The 21,461-nt window shown below is 42.8% G+C and overlaps 1 protein-coding gene and 1 non-coding gene across 4 annotated transcripts in view; both read right to left on the bottom strand.

The window, feature by feature from the left end:
- Nucleotides 1–2,751: 2,751 nt before the first annotated feature.
- The window catches only part of ARCN1 (archain 1), a 35,097-nt gene continuing 16,387 nt past the window's right edge, over nt 2,752–21,461 (bottom strand). For 2 of the 3 annotated variants that reach the window (XM_077960469.1, XM_077960468.1), the window contains exons 6-11: nt 21,185–21,349; nt 15,666–15,831; nt 12,702–12,849; nt 11,865–11,973; nt 7,680–7,884; nt 2,752–5,066 (exon numbers count right to left, since the gene is read on the bottom strand). In XM_077960469.1, the coding sequence (XP_077816595.1) occupies nt 4,977–5,066; nt 7,680–7,884; nt 11,865–11,973; nt 12,702–12,849; nt 15,666–15,831; nt 21,185–21,349 (883 nt within the window). In that variant the 3' untranslated portion in view covers nt 2,752–4,976. 3 annotated transcript variants of the gene reach the window in all.
- On the bottom strand, nt 11,469–11,571 carry LOC114672477 (U6 spliceosomal RNA). Its single transcript, XR_003722892.1, has one exon. It is a non-coding gene; the product is annotated as a U6 spliceosomal RNA (small nuclear RNA).

Here is a 21,461-nt window from a genome sequence, read left to right as displayed (position 1 = left end):
TTTCAGGGAATAATCAAGCCTGCCATGGAGGCAGCAGATGCTGAGGCAGAGGGTCGAAACAGCACCCAACTTCTCTCACTGTCCTCCCAACACAGGGACCAGCTGACCCCATGATAAAGGCGCTGTGCAATGTGTCCTCTCTCCTGCTGTGTCAGGCCTCTATGTTCCCACAGTTAGAGCACTCAGGGGACTAAAGACCTACCGCCCCCACTCTTCATCCCCGCCCCGCTCCACATCTGGAGCCCATCAAAAAACTCAGTGCTCTCTCATAGTTACGCAAGAGGTCGAGCAGCTGGGAGCTCAGGAAAGGAGGAGGAGGAGAGGGAAATAAAGCAGAAAACAGCTTTCCAGGCTTGCTTCAGACTTTCCGAAGTGGAAGCAGGGGGAGAGGGCAAAGCCTGGGTGTGGAAGGAAGGGTGGATTTTTCTAAGGCCCTCTGCATTGGCTATGAATGTCAGGAGTGGATTTCCATACTCCTGCTTTTGCCTTGGCACATTCCCCACTTTGTCCCACCTCTCAAATTGTACTCCCTCTAGCCCCAGAGAGGTGATTATTGCTCATACAGCATGCAATCCTTGTAGATACACACCCTCTTCCAGAAAGCTATCCCTTTCTGGCCTCTGGATCCTGAAGTCACCATCATTGGTGTAGGCATGGTGGTAGCAATGACCCTGCAACAACTTGGGGAAAAGCTCAAAGCTGTCTTTTCAGCTTGTCTTAGAAATTGCAGTCTGCTTCTACCCAAAGCTAACACGCATTCAAGCTGAGTGGGAAATTTGGGGAGGACAGAAAACTGGTCTTGTGTACCTCCAAGGCTAAGGGCTTTCCTAATGAGCTGAAAAGAACAAGCATTCATTTGGGCAAAAGAATGGGAAACAAGACCTATTTTGATTTCTCTCATTGTCTTGAATTTCTAATACTTCTTTCAAACAGCCCCTGTCCTGGTTTGGTAATCAATCTGATCACAGAGTACACCTAGGGCAGCTTTCCAGAATTGGTTTAGACCCTAAATAACCACTTAGCCCCTTCCCTAAGAACAGCAGGTCAAGTAACTTTGGTGGGGGGTGGGAGAAGTGGCCCAAGCTTCTGAAAACTCTAATAGCTTGACTTGTGATTGTGAGGGAAAACAGCCTGGTTTGGAAAGATAGTCTAATTTTCCTAAAGGCCTACCTCCGTATCAATCACCAACTCCCCAGGATAAGACGTTAAGACGTTTGTAGTGTTGCTGTCTGCCCTTGGGTAACAGCAATGCACAGCAACAAACCTACTTGTGGAACTTCTAAGACGAGGGAATTTGGGGTGAGGGGGTTGTAATAAGAGATGTGCATAGCAAAAGAAAATCATTTGTGAGATTTTGCTTGTGATTTCTCTAAAGCCTACAAGACAGAAGCCATATTCGCTACTCTCATATAGATCCATGTTTAGTACTAGCTGTAGTTAACACTTGTCTAACTTGAAAAAAAAAAAAAAAGGCTTTGCAAGCAAGGATAGTCATTGCTTCTAGTTAGACTTTAATCTTCTTGAGGATGACTTTTTCCATTTTTCTCCCGTCTCCTTCCAATAAGCCCTGCCAGATGTGAAGTTTAATAAAAAGCTATTCTATAGCAACCCTGTAAATCTCAGACCCTACCTACAGTGTGAACAACTTTAAAACTGTTCACAATTTAAAAATTAATTGGAGGGCAAAGTTTCCCATCAGAGATGCATGGGTTGACAAATTTGAAGCTACAGTGAGTAAAGGAATGACAGACCTTAATCGTTTCATTCGAGTAAGGCTACAGTCTCACTCAGACAGCTAAGCCACACTTGAGCAACATTAGACCAGATACTTTTTCACCAAGGAAAAATCAGAATCTTAGCTTTCAACGTTAAATTAAAAATTTCTCATCCCAGATACTTATTAATAAGTGAGAATAATTTGCCTTCCAATGTTTTGACACTCAATAGTTTTTCCAAGTTAAATTTTAAAAAAGCATAAGAAAGTAAGCAGCTCTGGCCAGGTGCAGTGGCTCACGCCTGTAATCCCAGCACTTTGGGAGGCCGAGGCGGGGAGATCACAAGGTCAGGAGTTCAAGACCAGCCTGGCCAACATGGTGAAACCCTGTCTCTACTAAAATACAAAAAAAATTAGCCGGGCATGATGGCGGTTGCCTGTAATCCCAGCTACTTGGGAGGCTGACGCAGGAGAATCGCTTGAAGCTGGGCGATGGTGGTGGTTGCAGTGAGCCGAGATCGCGCCACTGCACTCCAGACTGGGCAGCTGAGCGAGACTGTCTCAAAAAAAACCAAAAAAAACCCCAAAAACAAACAAACAAACAAAACAAAAAAAAAGTAAGTGGCTTTACCCAAGGGAATTATCAACAGTTCCCAAAAATTGTTCCCATTATCCCTCATCCCTGGAACACTTCTCATCACGGTCTAATGGGGAAGAGAAGACTCCAGGATTAAAGATGAAGCCTGACTTTTCTGACTCTCCAACTGCCATCTGACAAAATTAAGACTCCAATCCCCCAAACGGCCAGAAGTAGCATCAGATTCAAAAGCTACACTGTCAGGAGTGCATGTATCAAATGTAGAAAAATACACAAGGAAGCACAATACATATAATATGGAGAAAAGGCAATGAATACTCTCAGAGATTATTTTCTCTTAAAAAAAACATGTCATTAATTTTTAATCTTAGGTCCCATTACAGCATCCTGAATCAACAAGCAGACACCAAAGTGAGTCAAGAATCCAATAAACATCTCATTTTATAATGCTCTTTATTTGATTAAAGAACTTGCCTTCTTTGTATACACTGGAATGTTATATTCCCTATGTATTTTACAGGGTTACAAAATGTCTCTCATTTTAAATATTACCCCAAAAGTAATCTCAGAAAAAAAAGGTTTTTTGAAATTAAACTTGACTTTTAAAAAATCATATGGACAAACAACTTTCAAACAAAACTGGATTAGTAGGATTTCTTGCCTACTTAACTACATGACAGACTTCTTGTCCCAGGCCCCTTTCTCAGAAAAACCTCATGTGGAAACTAAGCTAGAGATAAGAATTCTTCCCTGATGCAGTTAGGGGAAAGGGAAAGGCTAGAAACTTCTTTGGCAAGCAATTCCATACACAGCCATTTATGTGCGAGTGCTCTGCTTCAAGTACAGTACACTCTTTGCAGGGAAGGCCAGATGTTGTTCAGAGTGGGAGTGGTACTTGTCAACCAGCTAAAAGCACAGAAGTCCATCTAGTCATCTGCCTCTTCCCACTGCCAGTGCCTGCAGCCTTGTAGCAACTTTTCACCACCCTATGGACTGGAATACTGAGTTAAAAGCCAAGGCTGAGCTGGCTGACACTGTAGTCTCCATTGAAAACAAAATGGATGAGATGGAACCGAGAAACCACCAGTACATGATGATACTCAAAAGGTTTAGAGGGAAGAGAAGGATGGATTTCAGAGACGGGGACAGATAGACTGGTGGAAAATGTTGGGCTGACTGGAAGGAAATGGGGTATACATGAGTAATCTGTACATACCAAAACAATTTTTGCATTTAGTTGCCTCCTAAAATGCAAAAAATCGAATGGTGAAATGAAGCCTCCTTGACAGTTTAGGGCCAACAGGATTGGCACAAAGACTCCCTGAACCCACAGCCTTCAAAATCATAACCCTGTTTCTGTTCGAAAGGAGAGGACTGATGACGGAGAGTGCAGTCTAGAAGTGGGAGGTGGTGAAATTGAGGAATGTGAATGGATTACAAAGACTGAGGCTATTACGTTTTAGCTTAAGTACCCAAAATGTGGAGAACTGGAAATTTGGGTAGCAATAGCAGCAGACATGATTACATGTGGATGTGAAATCCCTAACTGGACAGACATAACCATTCTTTTAGACATCTTGAAGAGGGACTGTGCCATTTGAAAGGTACATCTCAGCTATCTTTAATATTGACACAAGTGGGATTCACGGTACTGTTCTAAACTGGAAGGACAGGCCCTGAAAGGAAAACAACTTGGCAAAGAGATGAAGGAATGAATGGATATGGGAAAAGGACAGAAGACATCCTTATCTTTTAACTTCTAGACCCCACACCCCTCAAACAGTTCCCCTGAATAGTCCAAAAATCAAGAATGGGTTAGATATACTTGTTGCAGGAGTGCCAAATAAATACAATGCCTGTAAACAGATGATCCCAGTGCCTGACTGAATGTATAGAAAGAAAAACCTAAAGGTAAAGGGTATGAAAGATTAAAATCTTCTACAGAGAAAACTTTTTAAAAACAAAGTATGAAATATAACTATATTTAGGGATTATATATTTAGGGATTAAAATAAAGGAGCAGCCAGGTGCAGTGGCTCATGCCTGTAATCCCAGCACTTTGGGAGGCCGAGTTGGGTGGACTTCCTGAGCTCAGGAGTTCACGACCAGCCTGGGCAACATGGTGAAACCCCATCTTTACTAAAATACAAAAAATTAGCCAGGGGTGGTGGTGTGCACCTATAGTCCCAGCTACTCGGGAGGCTGAGGCAGGAGACCTGCTTGAACCCAGGAGTCAGAGGCTGCAGTGAGCCAAGATCATGCCATTTCATTCCAGCCTGGGTGACAGAGCAAGACTCCGTCTCAAAAAAAAAAACCCAAAAATAATAATAAAATAAAAATAAAGGAGCAACTTAGGTAAAGGAAGAGGAGGTATTTAACTGGGGGCATTCTCTGGAGAGTTCGCTTTCCTGCTGGCCAATAAAATCTGCCAAAGAAAATTAGCAGCCTTTCCCTTTATGTTTGTGCCATTTCTTTATCAAAGAATGTCTCCGTGACACTGAAACATGGGGGTGAGTCGAGGGTCCTTGCGCGCAGAGAATCGTGCATTGTATCAGATAAAAGGGGTCTCCAATGGCTTGTAAATTTGGGAAAAACTCGTCAGCCATCGTTGGCGTCTTCTTTATTAATCTGAAAATTTTCCTTTTCAGCTCCCTCTTCTTGGTATTACAGGATTTCATACTTATCCACTAGGAAAGTGGTCTCTGTGGAAAACCTGACAGGGCTGTTTCCATCTACCTGGGTCACTTTGGTAACCTAGGAAAATAAACAAAGAGTAAGGTAAAGCAGGAGGTTTGAGTCTCCATGATGTTGACTACATTCTCACTACAGAACATATCAATTTCCCTAAAAGTGGTATTAAAAGTAACTGTAGGCCGGGCGCGGTGGCTCAAGCCTGTAATCCCAGCACTTTGGGAGGCTGAGACGGGCGGATCACAAGGTCAGGAGATCGAGACCATCCTGGCTAACCCGGTGAAACCTCGTCTCTACTAAAAAATACAAAAAACTAGCCGGGCGAGGTGGCGGGCGCCTGTAGTCCCAGCTACTCCGGAGGCTGAGGCAGGAGAATGGCATAAACCCGGGAGGCGGAGCTTGCAGTGAGCTGAGATCTGGCCACTGCACTCCAGCCTGGGTGACAGAGTGAGACTCCGTCTCAAAAAAAAAAAAAAAAAAAAAAAAGTAACTGTAAAATACTAGAAAAATGTTCAATTCATAACCGAAAGTCACAGCATCACTCTTCCCCACCAACATGATTAAGCTGCTTTCCTTCTAGAGAGAGAAAAGACAACTGTTGGGATGAGATGTACAGTAGTATTAAGTAAAAGCTCCAAAATGAGTGGCCATAGCCCAGCCCTGCCCTATATAACCTATGAAATTCATGGACATTCTATCAGGATGATATATTAACATTCTGACCCAAAACGCAATGTTCTAGCTCTTCACATTATTCATTTGTTCTGCTCTCAAAGTCCCGTGTTAAAAGTCCCTGTAAGCTGCTCTATCATACTTATTTTTTAGGCATGGCTGGGTCCTTCCAATGAGGTTTCTCCTTTTTAAATAAATAAATGTCCAGTTTAATTAATTACCTGTAGCAAAGGTACCTATAATGGCACCAACACAACACTTGAACCACTGATTCATACTTTCTAATGAGGTTTTGGGAGAGCAACTACACTGTCCTAATCTTTGAAGAGCCCCAACAGGAAAATTTACCCATTTCTATCTAATGTCTTGAGTTCAATACAGTAGCTTCCAACACTGATGGGGTTATGTCACTAACTGGTTAGGGAGAGAGAACTGCTCTTTGGAATCATCCAAGGGAGGAAGCTGCAACTTTCTAAGCACTTACAGGGGAGATGGAGACCATACGGGAAGCTAAGGTAGGGGCAGAACAACAAGCAAGTCAAAAAGAGGGGAATATTAACAATATAAACTAGGTTCTAGTAACTCAAATTCAAAAATTGGAAGAATGGTCAGGCGCGGTGGCTCACTCCTATAATCCCAGCACTTTGGGAAGCCGTCAGGAGTTAGAGACCAGCCTGGTCAACGTGGTGAAACCCCATCTCTACTAAAAATACACACAAAAAATTAGCTGGGTGTGGTAGTGCGCACCTGTAGACCCAGCTACTTAGGAGGCTGAGGCAGGAGAATCACTTGAACCCGGGAGGCAGAGGCTGCAGTGAGCTGAGATCGCACTGCACTCCAGCTTGGGTGACAGAGCGAGACTCCATCTCAAAACAACAACAAAAAAAACTGGAAGAATGATGAGTTAAAAAATAACGTTCCGGGCTGAGCACGGTGGCTCACGCCTGTAATCCCAGCACTTTGGGAGGCCGAGGTGGGTGGATCACGAGGTCAGGAGTTGGAGACCAGCTTGGCCAACATGGTGAAACCCTGTCTCTACTAAAAATACAAAATTAGCTGGGCATGGTGGCACGTGCCTGTAGTCCCAGCTACTCAGGAGGCTGAGGCAGGAGAATCACTTGAACCTGGAAGGCAGAGGTTGCAGTGAGCCAACATCATGCCATTGCACTCCAGCCTGGGCAACAAGAGTGAAACTCTTAAAAAAAAAAAAAAAAAAAAAATTCCGCTGGGCACGGTGGCTCACGCCTATAATCCCAGCAGTTTTGGAGACTGAGGCGGGTGGATCACCTGACGTCAGAAGTTCAAGACCAGCCTGACCAACATGGAGAAACCAAAACTGCGGTGAGCCAAGATCGCATCACTGCACTCCAGCCTGGGTAACGAGCAAAACTCAATCTCAAAAAAAAAAAAAAAAAAAAAAAAAAATCCGAAGGAACAGTTCACACATTTCCATTGCTTTGCCTACCTAAAGGACAGAGTTTGCAACAGAATTGGCTCATGATTATTTGTACTAATAAAGGGAGCTGTGACATAAATAACCCCCAAATAATTTCCATTTGTAATAGAATGAATTTTTTTTTTTTTTTGCAGGAATTTTGTCTTCCAAATAAAAAAACTTTCATTCTTTGGTTATAAATCAAGTGACAGCAAGGCCTTAAAAAACCATGTGTTGGGTGTTTTGGTAAATCAATTTTAAAATATATAAGGTTAAAAAAAATAGGCAACTAAGTGTTTATGAACCCTGCACAATCCACAAGTACTTTTTTACGTATTAATATTCAATTTCTTTACTTTGTCTGATCTAGAGAGGAAAACTGAGGTAAAGTGATAAAGAATTTGACCACGATCACACAATGAATTAGAAAGGGAATTCCTGTAGAAGACATCAGCTTTTTTCTGAGCTTTATCTGACTACAAAAAGCCATGCTACCTGTCTGGCATCCTATACATGTTCGTACTGTCCTACCACTTTCCCTATACATGTTCTCAACTAAAATGGAGTACCTGTATGTTACAGTAATTTTTCTTGGAGACAAAGGAAACTTGAACAGGGAAGAAGTCATTAGGCTGCCCAGCAATGCTAAACTCCAGGCTGCCACTCTTATTTTTGGCATCAATCACAGGCAGGCACCACTCTAGGGTATTTCGTCGACTGTCATGTCGATACTCCCCATCGATCTCACCGATAACAGGCGCGCCGACACCAGACCTGTTGTAAGAAACATTCTGGTCAAGGTAGCTGTTCAGAGCTGGAACTCTACCAAGGAAAACCAACCCCAAATTTGATTACGATCCTCAAATTCTGCCTTCTAGGACTACAATTTCAGGAAAATAAAAAAAAAAAGGCTCCCTAATAACTTCAAGGATCAAACAATGAAGTCCTAGCGCCTTGGCTAAGAGTTTCACTCAATTCCCTCTGTAGATACAGTTAATATGCAAAAATAGGTATTTGGCAGATATGTCTATGGCTGCTCCAATTTATGGACTAGATCTGGGGACTGCGACCAACAAATGTGTTAAGATGGCTATGTTTCCAAAAACCCTGCTGCCTTGTAAATAAGGAATTTTAACATAATGTAGCACTCTTTATAGGAGACAATAGGGAAACAAGCAGGTTGATTTGGGGGGAAACTCTAAACATCAATAATGGAGATGAATGGAGGCCTCTGAGAGAATTTATTTTGTTTTGTTTTTGAGACAGAGTCTCGCTCTGTCGCCAGGCTGGAGTACAGTGGCGCAATCTCAGCTCATTGCAACCTCTGCCTCCCCAGTTCCAGTGATTCTCCTGCCTCAGCCTCCCAAGTTGCTAGGACTACGGGTGTGCACCACTATGCCCAGCTAATTTCTGTATTTTTAGTAGAGGCAGGGTTTCAACATGTCGGCCAGGATGGTCTCAATCTCTTGACCTTGTGATCTGCTTGCCTCGGCCTCCCAAAGTGCTGGGATTATAGGTATAAGCCACTGCACTTGGCTGATAATTTGTTTTTAAAGATTTCAGAATGTTTCAAACTTACTGAAGTTGACACCAATGGGTTTATTTGATTTACAATCCAGTAAATGTACTTTTATTTGATAAGTGAAAGCACAATTACCCCTGGGGCAAATGGAAACATGATGGGAGAAACAGATACATAGCTGTCCTTAATCTGCAAGAGAAGCAGGGCTAGTTAAGATTTACTCTGCACCCCTACACACGGCTGACAGGCAGTGTCACCTACTCCTACACATTCTAAATTTACTGGCTTTTAATTCACCAGTGACACTCAATGTTTATATCAGGGATAGGGTAAATAAGGGAGACAAAGTAAACTTTACGAGTGGCGTAAGACTATTAATTCTTCCCTATCAATTTCAGGGTCCTGGTTCTTTTATGTTCTTTCTCTGTGCACTTGCTCTAATTCTGATTCTGATCTCTTCTAATTTGATCAGTTCTAGACAATGGGAGTAAAATGTTGTATAAGGGTCTCTTCTGGAGACCATTGCAAAACTGAACTAGAATACAGGAAACCACCACAACCACAATTATAGGGTAGACAGGCCTCAAAATTGTGGCATTCTATAAATAGTCCAGTAAACGAAATCTTGACAAACAAAACTCTACCTGTCACCAACGCCCAAGTCCTACAACGGTCCAAGGCAGCCATCTACTGTTCTGAAGCAATAACCATACTGTAGAGGATAAGATGGTTACCCATTAAAGGGGATACTAGTAATAAAGCATGTTTTAAAAAGTGGAACTAAGAATGACTAAAACCAGACCTGATAATGTAAAGGCCTGAATTATCAAAAAGGGAAGAAAAATATGAATTAAATTAGTACCATTTTCTCTGCAGCAATAACTGAGCAATATAACAGTAAAGATACACTAAGGATACACTTACTGGTACTCATAATTAGACCCTGTGCTTAATCATGAGGGCTGATGGGCAGGTGAAAGGAGCTAGGATTTACTGGTGAAGTAATAATTGCATGCTCACTGGAAATGCTACTAAACAGATAAGGTAGATACCATTTCCAGATGATCCTAGAGAGTGGGACACTTAGGGTGTACAACAAAAGCTTATTGGAACTCAACTTCTGGGGTTGAAAGACATTTTTGTTATCTTGATTATGGTGGTGGTTTCACAGGTGTAAACATGCCAAGACTGCACAATTAAAATATGTGTAGCTTGTTGTATATAAATTATGCTCCAAAAGGGCTGTTAGGAAATTTACTGTAACTAATATAGACATCTTGTTTAACAAGAATCAACAGTTCCCTTGAACACACTCTCATCTTTAGTGAAAGTTTAGAAAGCACGTGAAAATAAAACATTCAGCCTGATAGACTCAATTTCTTTGAAAGTTGCAAAACAGAAAGCTTGACTGAGAAATGGCTCCTCCTTCTGGAAACCTTCATTACTACACAAACAAGCTGAGGGCCAACATCTAAAACCGGCTCCAGGCCAGGTGCAGTGGCTCAAGCCTGTAATCCCAGCACTTTGGAAGGCCAAGGCAGGTGGATCATTTTGAGGCCAGGAGTTTGAGACCAGCCTGGCCAACATGGTGAAACCCCATCTCTATTAAAAATACAAAAATTAGGTTGGGTGTGGTGGCTCATGCCTGTAATCCCAGCACATTGGGAGGCCGAGGCGGGTGGATCACAAGGTCAGGAGATCGAGACTATCCTGGCCAATATAGTGAAACCCCATCTCTACTAAAATACAAAAAAAATTAGCCGGGTGTGGTGGCCCATGCCTGTAGTCCCAGCTACTTGGGAGGCTAAGGCAGGGGAATTGCTTGAACCAGGAGGCAGAGGTTGCAGTGAGCCGAGATCGTGCCACTGCACTCCAGCCGGCAACAGAGCGAGACTCCATCTCAAAAATAAAATAAAATAAAATAAAATTAGCTGGGCGTGGTGGCACATGCCCGTAATCTCAGCTACTTGGGAGGCTGAAGCATGAGAATCTCTTGAACCTGGGAGGTGGAGGTTGCAGTGAGCCAAGATTGCACCACTGCACTGCAGCCTGGGCGACAGAGTGAGACTCTGTCTCAAAAAAATTAAAATAAAAACAGCCAGGCACGGTGGCTCACGCCCGTAATCCCAGCACTTTGGGAGGCCAAGGCTGGTGGATCACCTGAGGTCAGGAGTTTCAGACCAGCCTGGCCAACATGGTGAAACCCCGTCTCTACTAATAATACAAAAATTATCTGGGCAGGGTGGCACATGCCTGCAATCCTAGTTACTCAGGAGGCTGAGGCAGAAGAATCACTTGAACCCAGGTGGTGGTGGTTGCAGCGAGCTGAGATGGCACCACTGCACTCCAGCCTGGGCAACAAGAGCAAAACTCTGTCTCCAATAAAAATAAAAAATAAAAACAGCTCCGGATCTACAACTGGCTTGTTTGTTCAATTTGGTTTTAAAGTCAGTAAAATCCACCCATTCAAAGTGCTCAATGTATTTCAACAAGTGTGTGCAGTAAGCACCACCACAATCAAGTCACAGAACAATTCTTGGCTGGGTGTGGTGGCTCACGCTTATAATCCTAGCATTTGGGAGGCCAACGTGGGCAGATCACTTGAGCTCAGGAGTTTTGAGATCAGCCTGCACAACACAGCAAAACCCTATCTCTACAAATAATACAAAAATTAGCCAAGCGTGGTGGTATGCGCCTGCAGTCCCAGCTACTTGGGAGGGTGAGGCAGGAGGATAGCCTGAGCCTGGAAGGTGGAGGGTGCAGTAAGCTGAGATCGTGCCAGTGACCTCCAGTGACAGAGAGACTCTCAAAAAAAATTTCTTTGCTTTACTTATTTATAAATATGAAATGTTTCATAAAGTTGTATGTCAGCCTTGCACACAGGCCATGCTAATCTTCTCTGGTTCCAATTTTAGTACCTGTGCTGCCAAAGCAAACACAAGTCCTAGAACATTCCTATCATTCCCAAAAGTTCCCTTGTGCCCCTCTGAAGTGAAGTACCTTCTTCTCTACCTCCTCATTTTTATTCAATAGTATTACCTTTTCCAGAAAGTCAAAGAACTGGAATCACATAACATGCAGCCTTTTGTATCTGGCTTCTTTCACAACTAGCTTTTTTAAGAATCAAGTATCTCTGAATGGACCGTCAGGTCAGGTAGGTGCTGACTCCAAAATGAGTTCCAAAAGACCAGTTCTGTAAGTCCAACATAGGGGACACGGGCACAGCACTTACGGGAGTGGGATGGTGATAATCACGTCATTCAGTTCTAAATTATCTTCTTGTAGCTCATATTCTATGTTGACATCACAGCCATTTCCACTCTCCGAGGGCCAGCAATTAACTGAGAAGAAAGCAAAGCAGTCATACTAGAATATTAGAAAAAGATGGCTGGGTGTGGTGGCTCATGCCTGTAATCCCGGCGCTTCAGACAACCAAGGTGGTAGTATCGAGGTGGGAGGATTGGTTGAGGCCATGAGTTCAAGACCAGCCTAGGCAACAAAGTGAGACTCTACCTCTCCAAAAAAAAAAAAAAAAAGCCAGGGGTGGTGGCACTTCCCTGTTCTCCTAGCTACTCAGGAGGCTGAGGTGGAAGATCAGCTGAGCCCAGGAGTTGTAATGAGCCATGATCACACCACTGCATTCCAGCCTGGGTGACAGACAGAGGGAGTCTGTGTCTTTTAAAAAAAAATTAGCTGGATGTGGTGGCATGTGCCTGTAGTCCTAGTCCCAGCTACTCAAGAGGCTGAGGCAGGAGGATGGCTTGAGTCCAGGAGTTAGATGCTGCAGTGAGCTATGATCGCCCCACTGTACTCTAGCCTGGGCAACAGAAGACGACCTTGTCTCTAAAACAATAACAACAACAAAACCACAATGGTTTCAAAATAAAAGCTAGTAAAAATGAAAACTAATGATAAAAATATACAAAATGCAGCACCAGGTCCATTTCAAAAGAAAGTCATTTTGTCAAAAAGAACTTTGCTATGGCAATAAAAATAAAAGTGTACAAGCAAGGGCTATTTCCAGTTCTCAATGCAAACTAGCTTAGTGGGACTGGCCAGAGGCACTTACTTGTCAGTGGAATAAAAGATTCCTCTGTGGTTTGTAGTCTCCACTTTAGCACCCCTACGTCACTGTTGACTGGAAATGACTTCTCTGGATTCTTCAGGCCAATTAGAGACTCTGCAGTGAAAAGTTTTTTATCCACATTTGGATGGGTCTAGAATGAGAAGGAAAGGAAAACTCCTGAGGTTCAGACAGACAAGAAACAACCCCTCTCTAGGCTTATATGGCCCATAATCCAAACATCTAAAATAGAGTACCTAACAAATTCCAATTCTTTTTCATTTTGAAGAAAGATTTCCCTTCTTCAAAGACTTTTAAAATAATTTAAGATATTTAATCAAGCCTGTAATCCCAGCACTTTGGGAGGCCGAGACGGGCAGATCACGAGGTCAGGAGATCGAGACCATCCTGGCTAACATGGTGAAACCCCGTCTCTACTAAAAAAAATACAAAAAACTAGCCGGGCAAGGTGGCGGGCGCCTGTAGTCCCAGCTACTTGGGAGGCTGAGGCAGGAGAATGGCGTAAACCCGGGAGGCAGAGCTTGCAGTGAGCTGAGATCCGGCCACTGCACTCCAGCCTGGGTGACAGAGCGAGACTCTGTCTCAAAAAAAAAAAAAGATATTTAAAAACCAGTAATTTTTTTAAAAAAATAATTTCAACTCTAAAAGCCATTATAGAACAAGTTTGCACCTGAAAAAGTTAAAAGACCATTAACCAAGTCCTTTCCAAAAATACTTCACATGGAGCAGGTTCATGGTGGGGCCAGGTTTGCCAAGCAGAACGTTCCAGTAAGACCCTGATCAGCTGCCTGGGTCAAATAGCATTTTTGGCCTTATATAAAGTAGCAGAAAAGGGCAAGCTCTGTGTAAAGTCTAGTTGCAATTTTGCCTAGAGACTTAAAGTTGTTAAAATCCAAGCCAATTAAGATAGTCTTATCTTTTTAAAAGAAATTGTTTTTGGGGAGGTTGAGGTGGGCGGGGCATTGGAGGTCAGGAGTTTGACATCAGCCTGGCCAACATGGCAAAACCCCATCTCTACTAAAAATACAAAAGTTAGCTGGGGCTGGACATGATGGCACATGCCTGTAATCCCAGCTATTTGAGAGGCTGAGGCAGAAGAATGGCTTGAACCCGGGAGGCAGAGGTTGCAATGAGCCGAGATCACACCATTGCACTCCAGCCTGGGCAAGAAGAGTGAAACTCCGTCTCAGTAAATACATAAATACATAAATACATAAATAAATAAATAAATAGCTGGGTGTGGTGGTGCACACCTATAGTCCCAGCTACTATGGAGGCTGAGGAGGGAAGGACTGCTTGAGCCCAGGAGGCTGAGGCTGCAGCGAGCCAAGGCTGTGCTGCTGCACTCCAGTCTGCATCACAGAGAGAGACTCTGTGTCAAAAAAACAAAACAAAACAAAACAAAAACAAAAACAAAAATACCCAGAAGGGCTGGGCATGGTGGCTCATGCCTATAATCCCAACACTTTGGGATGATGACGTGGGCGAATCACGAGGTCAAGAGTTTGAGACCAGCCTGGCCAACGTGGTGAAACCCCGTCTCTACTAAAAATAAAAAAAATTAGCTGGGCGTGGTGGCAGGTGCCTGTAATCCCAGCTACTTAGGAGGCTGAGACAGGAGAACTGCTTGAACCCAGGAGGCAGAGGTTGCAGTGAACCAAGATTGTACCACTGCACTCCAACCCGGGCGACAGAGAGAGACTCCATCTCAGAAAACAACAACAAAAAACCAGAAATCACTTTTGGATAGCACTTTACAAGCCAGCAAAAATGTTGTCAAATAATATAAGCACTGCTTCCAAAAGACAATTCTGTGCTGACTACGGGAGGGAAAGAGACAAAAACACTCTTCCCTAAAAAGGCTTTGTTCTTGTGACAAGATGTTAAGCTAAATGAAATGTGACAACAACACCTGTAATATAAAGAAGGGCTTATATATATCTCTATCCAATAGTTGGAACACACACACTTATACTGAAAGGATTTTATGTACTTTTCAAATACATCATTAGATACTGCCCTTCAGTTAACAAAACAAGCACTGGTAGTTTAATAGCAGAATGAGTAAATTTCGCATTGTGCCACCATGCCTGGCTAATTTTTTAAGTTTTTGTAGAGACAGGGTCTTGTTGCTCAGCCCTCATTGCTCAGGCTGTTCTTGAACTCCTGGGCTCAAGCGATCCTTTGGCCTCAGCCTCTCAAAGTGTTGGTATTATAGGCGTGAGCCACCACACTTGTCTTAAAGTCTTGTTTTTTTATTTATTTTTATTTATTTATTTATTTATTTATTTATTTATTTTTTTGAGATGGAGTCTGGCTCTGTCGCCCACGCTGGAGTGCAGTGGCCGGATCTCAGCTCACTGTAAGCTCCGCCTCCCGGGTTTACGCCATTCTCCTGCCTCAGCCTCCTGAGTAGCTGGGACTACAGGCGCCCGCCACCTCGCCCGGCTAGTTTTTTGTATTTTTTTTAGTAGAGATGGGGTTTCACTGTGTTAGCCAGGATGGTCTCGATCTCCTGACCTCGTGATTCGCCCATCTCGGCCTCCCAAAGTGCTGGGATTACAGGCTTGAGCCACTGCGCCCGGCCAGCCTTGTTTTTTTAAAAACTATATTTCAAGCAAGATCCTAAGTGATTAATTTACTGTTTTCATAACAGCAAAAAATAAACATCTCTTTGTACCTTTTGCTAGTGAGTATGAAGTCATTTATTAGATTTCAAAATGACCTTTTATTCAGTTCCAATATTTAAAAGCCATCCTAACACAGCTGCTTTACTCACTCTCAGGTAGCTACTGTATGCAATAAATCAACTTCTTTCCTATGCATTTAGAGTGATGCTAGTTATATAACTTAAATAATTTTCTGTGGTTCATATTGGGAACTCTAGTTGACAAAGACTATAATAGGTAGACAAAGTATTAACACTCCCTATCAAAAGCTTCTACACACCTGTAGCTGCACCCCTTTCTTATCTTCATTTTCCACATGAAGACGAATTCGGCCATATTTGTCATCTGAGATCCTAAGCATGATCATGCCATGCAACTCCATATTCTGTAATCCTCCGTCTCGTCCACAGGTTAATGTGATCTTTTCTTCAATCTTCATATGTACACTACAAAGAGAAAGTAATACATTTGTTCAGAAAGGTAGAAACCCATGGCCGGGCACGGTGGCTCATGCCTATAATCCCAGCACTTTGGGAGGCCGAGGTGGGCAGATCACCTGAGGTCGGGAGTTCGAGATTAGCCTGACCAACATGGAGAAACCCCATCTCTACTAAAAACACAAAATTAGCCAGGCGTGGTGGTGCATGCCTGTAGCCCCAGCTACTTGGGAGGCTGAGGCAGGAGAATCCTTGAACCAGGAGGCAGGGGTTGCGGTGAGCCGAGATTGTCCCATTGCACTCCAGCCTGGGCAACAAGAGTGAAACTCCATCTCAAAAACAAAACAAAACAAAAGAAAAAAGAAAGGTAGAAACCAGAAATCCCTTTCTCCAAGGTCTAATGATTAGCCATCAACAATGTTTTTTTAAAGGTGCTACTGCTATAGCTATAAACATTTAAAAGACGATACCCTTTGATACAGCAATTCAACAGACAAATTCTCATCTGTGCAAAACAATCTGCTAAGTTATTCACTGAAGGATTGTTTTTAATGGCAAAAGTTTAGAAACGAATGTCTGCCACTGGGGGCTGCTTAAATAAAGGCATATCCACGGGCGCAGTGGCACACACCTGTAATCCCAGCACTTTGGGAGGCCGAGGTGGGCGGATCATGAGGTCAGGAGATTGAGACCATCCTGGCTAACACGGTGAAACCCCATCTCTACTAAAAATACAAAAACAAAATTAGCCGGGTGTGGTGACGGGCACCTGTAGTCCCAGCAACTCAGGAAGCTGAGGCAGGAGAATGACGTGAACTCAGGAGGTGGAGCTTGCAGTGAGCTGAGATCACGACACTGCACTCCAACCTGGGCAACAGAGCAAGACTCCACCTCAAAAAAAATAGAAAATAAAAAATAAAGGAATATTCACCCAAATGAATAGTAGGCAATGGTGAGAAAACAACTGAAAAAATGTTCTATTTGAAAATATTTTCAAGCTTAAAAAAATTAAAATTATACAAGGAAGACATATATACCCTTTTCCTGATTCACCTATTGTTAACATTTACCCCATTTGTTTTATAATTTGCATATGTGTGTCTCTCTCTCTAAACATTATATATGTATGTTATACATTTGATTTTTTTCCCCTGAACCATTAAGAAGCAGATTATATACATCACAGCACTTTGCCCCTAAATACTTCAGTGCTTATTTTTATAAGATTAGGGATATTCTGTTACATAATCAATCACAGTACCATTATTAACTACACAAATTTACACTGATACTTTTTTTTTTAGCTTTTTGTTGTTGTTTTGAGATGGAGTTTCACTCTTGTTGCACGGCTGGAGTGCAATGGTGCAATCTCGGCTCACTGCAACCTCTGCCTCCCGGGTTCAAGTGATTCTCCTGTCTCAGTCTCCTGCATAGCTGGGATTTCAGGCGCCTGCCACCACACCCGGTTCAATTTTGTATTTTTAGTAGAGTCAGGGTTTTACCATATTGGCCAGGCTGGTCTTGAACTCCTGACCTCAGGTGATCTGCCCGCCTGGGCCTCCCAAAGTGCTGGGATTACAGATGTGAGCCACCGCCCCCAGCCTGTTGTTGTTTAAGAGATAGATCTTGCTATGTTGCCCAGGCTGGAGTGCAGTGGCTATTCAGAGGCACAATCACAGTTCACTATAACCTTGAACTCCTGGTCTCAAGCAATCCTCCTATCTCAGCCTCCTGAGTAGCAAGGACTATAGCCATATGCCATCATGCCAGGCTAACACTGATATAATAATTGTATCCAATCTATCAATCATATGTCAATTTCATCAGTTGACCTAATAATATTTTTAATAGTAGTTGTGATATTATGATATACATATGTACTGGTTTTCATCCATGGTTCGTGGCTCATAACTCCCATATCCCTTATTATACATAATGTTGGGGCACTTTAGGCCTCAGGAGCAGCCCTCAGAAAACAGAATCTCTCTTTGACCTTCTCCTGCCCTCCTTTCACCCGCCCAAGGCAGGACTCTAATCTCCAAAAAGGGTCCTGCACCATATCCTGGAGGAAGATTAATGTTGCACAGAGAGGCTAAGAATCTGGACAGGCCTTGCTGGGTTTCCCCACTCAGCCTATCAGTATTAGGTCATACCCTTTGTCCAATCACATTTCTGCACACCTGTCAATCATGCCTATCCAATGAAGTCTCCATAAAAGGCTCAAGAGGACAGGGTCTGGGAAGCTTCTGGACGGCTGAACACATGGAGGCTTACAGGAAGATGAACAAGGTCTCATCCATTTTCCAAGAGAGTGGCGTACCCCTGCTCCCTGGGGACAGAAGCTCCTGTACCCAAGACCCTCCCAGACCTTGCCCTATGTATATCTCTTCATCTGGCTGCTTATTTGTGTCCTTTAAAATATCCTCTGTAACAAACTGATAAATGTCAAGTAAGTTTCCCTGAGTTCTGTGGGGTGCTCTAGCAAATTAATTGAACCCAAAGACGGGGTCGTGGGAGGCCAAACTTGAGGTCAGTAAGAAGTTCTGAAAGCCTGGACTTATGACTGGTGGGAAGGAAGAATCAGTCTTGGGGGACTGAACTCTCAACCTGTAGAATCTGAGGCTATTCCCAGGTAGATAGCATCAGAATTGAACTGAATGGGAGGACACCAGCTGGGTGTGACTGCTTGATGTGTGCAGAAAAACCTAAACACACTGGATAACAGAAGTCTTCTGTGTTGATTGTTGCTGTTGAATGAGAAAATAGAAAAAAAGAAACAGTTTGAGTTGTTTTTTCTACACTACAGTAGTAGAGGATCCAGTCTAGGTAAGGTATTGCATTTACCCTAGTTTCAAATAAAGAAATTCTTATCTCCAAAATAATTAAGTGAAAAATGCAACTGGAAGATGTGTCTAGTTTTACTGCTTTGCATAAAAGGGGGAAAAATAGACACACTGTATACACGTTTTTTATTAATCTATATATCATAGACCATCCCCCTCAGAAGGATACAAAAAAAACTCTGTTAACACTAGTTGTCTCCAAAATGAGAAACTGGCATGGCTGTGTGAGAGAAAGACTTCTGACCGTTAACAACTTTTGAATTTTATACTATATTAAAGTACAATTCAATTTTAAAAAGATTAAAAAGTGCTGCTGTTACAGGCAATTACTAAGTACAATCTATTCATATTCAGTAATAGAAATATGTTTGGTTGGATGAACTACAGAGGCTACAAAGAATATTTTGTTATCCTACCCTGTTCCCTGTTCCAACCTCTTAGGTCTTCCTAGAAACAAAGGCATCAGAGTCAAGATCATAAAGGAGTGTATCTTAAGACAATGCATGGCACCATTTACCTTCAAAAAAGTTTGCTCTGTGCTCAAGAGGCATTTTATCATTTAGAAAAAAGAGTGTCTCAAATTCTCTGTAATATGTGATGATCTCCAACATCTTTTTTTTTTTTTTTTTTTTGGAGACAGAGTCTCACTCTGTCACCCAGGCTGGAGTGCAGTCACTTGGCTCACTGCAACCTCTGCTTCCCAGGTTCAAGCAATTCTCTTGCCTCAGCCTCCTGAGTAGCTGGGACTACAGGCATGCGCCACCACACCCACCTAATTTTTGGTATTTTCATGGAGAAGGGGTTAATTTTTTGTATTTTAGTGGAGACGGGTTTTCACCATGATGCCCAGGGCAGTCTCATGAACTCCTGGGCTCAGGCAATCTGCCCACCTCAGCCTCCCAAAGTGCTAGGATTACAGGTGTGGGCCACTGCACTCAGGAACATCTTTTTAAAAGTGTGAAGCCTGTCTCACTCAAAGCAACCACTAGGAAGAGCACAGCGGCTTTAGTGAATCAAGAAATTTATCCCAGTGTAACCCTGTTCATTTCATACAGAACAGGGCATATAAAGAGTAAATACTTGGCTGAGCGTGGTGGCTCATGACTATAATCCGAGCACTTTTGGGAGGTGGAGGCAGGCGGATCACTTGAGGTCAGGAGTTCGAGACCAGCCTAGCCAACACGGCAAAACCCCATCTGTACTAAAAATAAGAAAATTAGCCAGGCGTGATGGTGTGCCCCTGTAATCCCAGCCACTTGGGAGGCTGAGGCAGGAGAATTGCTTGACCCCAGGAGGTAGAGGTTGCAGTAAGTCAAGATCGTGCCATTGCACTTCAGTCTGAGAGACAGAGAAAGACTCTGTCTCCAAAAAAAAAAAAAAAGGCAAGAAAGAAAAAGAGTAAATACTCCTCTTTTATGCACACCTGATAGAGGTATCCTCCTGGTATTATCTTTCACTTGACCTCAAAACCATCAGCAACAGTAGAAGGTCTGACTTCAAGACGAGAAATCTGAGTCATGAATATGTAAACTTGATAACTACCACTTAAAAATGTCACCAGCCAGTACCACAGTCCTGAGATAGAGATGAATCAAAATATTCCATACCAGCTTCAAATATTTGAACTGCAAAAGATGGCTGGGCATGGTGGCTCAGGCCTGTAATCCCAGCACTTTGTGAGGCTGAGGCAGGCAGATTGCTTGAGTCCAGGAGTTCAAGACCAGCCTGGGCAACAAGGCGAAACCCCATCTCTACCAAAATACAAAAATTAGCCCAGCATGGTGGTGCATGCCTGCAGTCCCAGCTACTTGGGAGGCTGAGGTGGGAGAATCACTTGAGCCTGGGAGGCAGAGCTTGCAGCAAGCCGAGATTGCACCACTGCACTCCAGCCTGGGTGACAGAGTGAAACTCCATCTCAAAAAAATAAATAAATAAAATAAAAATGCAAAATATATTAATTTGCTATTAAAGATATCTACAAGTTTTGGATTAAAGATTAGCTCTACTTAAGAGTTTTTAATTATAAAAAGTCATGCCAAAATACAGTCTGGGGTCACTATAGCTCTAGTCCCCTAATTCAGGTCCATTCTAAGAGATAAGCTACACACTAGGTGTGACTATGAGTAACTTTAATTTAGCTGTAAAAGGAAAGTTCTAAACTTCATAGAAAATAGGTGGCTGAGGGCCCACCAATCAGGGTTTAAGGAAAAAAAAAGATCAGGTGCAGCAACGCATGCCTGTATCCCAGTTACTTGGGAAGCTGAGGCAGGAAGATTAACTGAGCTCAGGAGTTGGAGGCCAGCCTAGACAACATAGTAAGACTCTGTCTCAAAAAAATAAAACAAAACAAAACCAAAAACGACCTTATGTTAATACATAGAATATGCTCTGAATAAATCTTTTAAATCAGGAAAGATTACAAGACAGAAAAAGAATTCATAGCACACTGAAATAAGATTTTTTAAAAATTATGTGGACTGTATTCAAAGCTTGAATTCTTACTCAAAGTTCCTACTTACCTTTCCATATTAATAGGTGGAGCATGCACTTTGGTAGCTTCAGAAGTACGCTTGCCCATACTGGAGGACATGATGGTTTCACCTTCAGATTTCAATTTGTCCACAAAGTTATCTACTTCCTTTCCTTTGGCTCCAAGTTTCAAAGCCTTGCTGGGGCCTGAAGGCCTAAGTGGAAAAATTTGAAATTCATTACCCAAAGGTATATTTTTACAAGCACACATGATCTGATGAAAACTTTGTATCTTCCATCCAGAGAAACATACCTGTGCACAAAATT

This window comes from Macaca mulatta, chromosome 14 (genome assembly GCF_049350105.2).
Source record: "Macaca mulatta isolate MMU2019108-1 chromosome 14, T2T-MMU8v2.0, whole genome shotgun sequence".
NCBI lineage: Eukaryota > Metazoa > Chordata > Mammalia > Primates > Cercopithecidae > Macaca > Macaca mulatta.
This window is presented reverse-complemented; position numbering and strand designations above follow the sequence as displayed.